General features: G+C 37.2%; 1 protein-coding gene across 1 annotated transcript in view; it reads left to right on the top strand.

Moving 5' to 3' along the window:
- Positions 1–4,457, top strand: part of Scn7a (sodium voltage-gated channel alpha subunit 7) — an 85,238-nt gene that overhangs the window by 52,707 nt on the left and 28,074 nt on the right. The window contains exons 11-12 of the mRNA XM_029537080.1: positions 717–813; positions 1,818–2,056. Of these exons, the coding sequence (XP_029392940.1) occupies positions 717–813; positions 1,818–2,056 (336 nt within the window). The remainder of the gene's footprint in view (positions 1–716; positions 814–1,817; positions 2,057–4,457) is intronic.

Genomic DNA, 4,457 nt, shown 5'->3' with positions numbered 1-4,457 from the left:
AGAGAGAGAGAGAGAGAGAGAGAGAGAGAGAGAGAGAGAGAGAGAACACCAAGTACAAGTACACTCACAAACAATAAGTAAAAGTAAACCATAGAAGATAAACTGAGCAGAGCACATGTTGAAAACATTACTGAAGGGACATGAAGCACTGGAAGAAATGTGTCATTTGTGGAGTTAGACCACTTAACTCATTACCTGCCACACATATTCTATCTAAACAACACTTTAAATCCACTCCATCACCTTAAATTCTTCAAGTTTTATTTAATCATATATCCAAATATTTTAATTTATTGATAGAATTGGCCCCGTTATAAAGTTAGTATATCTTTGAACAAAAATATTGTGGTTTTAGGGAAATATTCTCATTGCACAAGAGCATATTTGTCAAATGAATATTTCCTAATAACTTGGTAATTATTTTAAATTATTTTTTGAATATAAATAGTATTGCTAACATTTACTATCCTGCTCTATTTATTGTTCAGCTCAGAGTGAAAACTTTGATTGCCTTCCAATTTTAGCATTTATTTTCAAGCAAATTCTAAATAACTCTAGTACAGCCAATACCATAGGAAGGGCCAGTGATGGAACACGGAAAGCCCTTGGAAGCAAGAAGCTGTGAAGGTCAATATGGACATATTCTGTAAATGTCATGTTGTAATGGTGGATTAATGGAGAGCTAGCTACTACTAAACCCCAAAACCTTCTTTTAGATGGAAACTACACAAATAGAAATGAAGAAAAGATCCCCAACTTCTATAAACACCACACTGGATATACTGGAAGACACTACCCTTGGACACAAAGAAGGTAAAGTGAAAACCCTATCTGAAAATACCTGAACATGACACGGGATTGAACAATTCTCAGTATTGAACTATTTGCAAAATCCATTCTTATATCATTTAGCAGTCCATTTGGAGTCTAGGGAAGGATGAGCAAAATAGAAGTAACCCTGTGAGGATATTAAGATGAGCACTATAGGAAAATTCCCAATAAGGTGTCTTCAACAATGGAGCATGTTGTTAAAAGGTATCAAGGTACAGTCACAAACGCATATGATATCAATTTCAGTAGTTGGCATAAGCATTTTGTAGCCACCTCCTGTTGCTGTGGCAATGGGCTAAGTCTGAATATCTTCTGAATGTCCACGGAGTGCTCATCTTTCTGCAGGAGCAGAGTCTTTTAATTAATTGCTTATTGATTGCAGTTTCCCATGGTTCATGGATTTTCCACCACAACCAAAACATATAAAATATAAAGAATGTGTTAGCTGACTGTTATGCCAGTCAATCCCAGTGTGGCTTCAGACTATGGGTACTTCTGTTGAGATGGGAAGATAGATCTGGACCTTTGGTGGCAGAAGTCTTTGTTCTACTTTCATGTTCTTCAAAGCTCACCTGTATAACCACAATAACTCAGAGTATTTTAGATTCATCCATTTTTTTTTTACATTTAATCAGTGGTTCTTTATCATGGACTATTTCAAAAGCTAATAAATTATAAAGCATATAAATCTAGAAATTAAAAATCATCTTATTCTCACCCATACTTGGTTTATGAAAAAGTTATGCTTTCCTATTAATACATTGTTGGCATCATTTATATAATATTTTTCTAGCTCAATATTCACAAACAAAATAGAAGACATGGATTTCCCTTTGTTGTGTATTAGTATAAACCATTTGTATTTGCTAATTACACATGCAAAATCAAGGTCTGAAGAGCTCTTTGCATGCAACTGTTAAATTTGACTGCTATCAAGAATTCAAACATTTTTTTCAATGTTTAACTTTTTTCATCTTTCATTTTAGAACTGGAAACATCTAGGAAGAAATGCCCACTATGTTGGCATAAGTTTATTAAAACCTGCTTCATCTGGAAATGCTCTCCCTGTTGGGTAAAACTGAACGAGTTTGCTGATAGAATTATAACACACCCATTGGCTGATCTTTTTCTTGTCATATGCATCATTTTAAATGTGTGCTTCCTGGCCCTAGAACATTTTCCAATAAGTGAGGAGCTCATGTTTCTCCTTCAAGTTGGAAATTTGGTAAGAACTCATCATTCATTGTTTTCATTCATAGTTTCTGGGTTTTTTTGTAATTTTGCAATTGTTATCATTATTGGTTAATCTTATAACCACACTATGTTGCTGGAAGCATGGATTGTTCTGGTATTGAGTGAGATGGTATGTCCATGCCATGTTGACTTCAGCCCCTACATTGTCAATAGTGTTATCATCAGAAGATTGACAATCAAAACTCAAAATTCTATTATTTAAATTTGCAATCCTACCCTGCCTCCTGGCAATGAAATTAAATGGAAACAATTTATTGTTTAATCCTTACCAAACATACATTATAGGTATAGATGTCCTATAATGAGCATAGACTAGGGGTATGATAATATCAGGGTAGCTTTCTTCTGTATTCTGAATCTTGACTATAGCAGTACATGGCCCCATTTGTTTCCTCTGACTCTTTATGTTTTTATGTTAGATTGGTGTTTATCATTTTAACAGGGTACTTTTGAGATTTCTGTGTAGTTTTTCAAATATGACACAAAAAGTAAAATATATTTCTATGGATTTATGAACATGTTAACACCCAAGCAAATGAATATTGCTTAAAACTTTTAACTGCATTTTGTTTAGTAGCTAAGTACTCTACACAAAACAAGCCAACAGTCCATTTCAGAATATACATTTACTTGATACTATAATAACGGGACTCTGAGGAGATGGCTCCGTGGTTAAGAGAGTTAGGAGAACGCAGTGCTCTTGTAGAGGACCTAAAGTCAGTTCCTAGAGCACCTAGCACCCCAGCAGGCAACTCACAACTGCCTGTAACTCCACCTTCAGCACAGATCTCACTTTTTTGACCTCAGCATGCATCTGCACTTATATAAACACGCACACAAATACACACATGCACACACACATATGAACACGCATGTGCACACACACACGAACGAGGGCACGCACAGACACACACACACACACGAATGAGGGCATGCATGGACACACACACACACACAGTATTTTTGTTTTGTTTGTGGGGCGGTTGTTTGTTGTTGTTGGTTTGGTTTGGTTTTTGTTTGTTTTTCTTTTTTCATGTTTTTTATTGGATTTTTTAAATTTACATTTCCAATGTTATTCCCTTTGCCGGTTTCCCCCTCTACAAACTCCCTATTCCATCCCCCCTTCCCCTGCTTCTATGAGGGAGCTTACCCACATGCCCACCCACTCCTGCCTCCCCGCCCAGGATTAAGTACCTCTCCTCCCATTGATGTCCAACAAGGCCACCTTCTGATACATATGTGACTGGAGCCATGGGACCCTCAATGTATACTCTTTGTTTGGTGATTTGGTTCCTGGGAGCTCTCGAGAGTCTGGTTGGTTGATAATCTTGTTCTTCCTATAGGTTGCAAACCCCTTCAGCTCCTTCAGTCCTTTCTCTAACTCCTCCATTGGAGACCCCATGTTCAGTTCAATGGTTGACTGTGAGCTTCCACCTCTGTATTTGCCAGGCTCTGAAAGAGCCTTTCAGGAGGCAGCTATATCAGGCTCCTGTCAGAAAGCACTTCTTGGCATCCACAATAGTGTCTGCATTTGGTGACTATTTTAAATTAGGCAGTATTTTTCAAGACAGGGTTTCTCTGAGCATCCCTGGAACTCACCCTGTAGATCAGGCTGGCCTCGATCTCAAAGATCCACCTACCTCTGCCTCCCAAGTGCTGGGAATAAAGGTGTGCGACACACACACACACACACACACACACACACACACACACACTTTTTAATCAATAAATAAAATTGTTAAAACAAGAGTGTAGAAATCATTGCTAGCATAACTTTTGAAATATCATTTCCATATATTTATTCTGGGTTTTTTCTTGATCATGTATGTACTTTATATTTATTCTGGGTTTTTTCTTGATCATGTATGTACTTTTTAAAGGTTATAATATAGTTACAGCATTTTCCCCTTTCCTCCTCTCAAATACTCCTATACACCTTCTCCACACTCCATCAAATTTATGGCCTGTTTTTTTCAATAAGTGTCATTGTATCCATGTGCATATGCATAAATATGTACTTCTTACATTCATTCATGAGTTGAATGGTTCAGTCTCTTAATATATTCTGTATTTCCAAGGAAGCATTTCAAATGTAATCACTTTTATTCAGATACTCTTTCCTCAAGAATAGCTTTTATTAAATTGCAATATTCCATAATTAGGGCTTAAAACTGAAAATTAAAGAAAGCCTGTGAACGTATTATAATACAGACCGTAAACCAACAAGGGCCTTAAAAGAACTGTGTAGCAGGTCAGAGTGCGGAGCTTCCTCCATGTCACAGGCCTGTGTGTGAGTATGGAGCTCTCTCTCTAAGTCACAGGCCTGTGTGTGAGTGTGACTTTCCCTGCACGTCACAGGTCTGTGTGCGAGT

This window comes from Mus pahari, chromosome 3 (assembly GCF_900095145.1).
Source record: "Mus pahari chromosome 3, PAHARI_EIJ_v1.1, whole genome shotgun sequence".
In the NCBI taxonomy this organism is placed as follows: domain Eukaryota; kingdom Metazoa; phylum Chordata; class Mammalia; order Rodentia; family Muridae; genus Mus; species Mus pahari.
The sequence above is the reverse complement of the archived record's forward strand: the minus strand, read 5'-3'. Positions and strand labels throughout refer to the sequence as shown.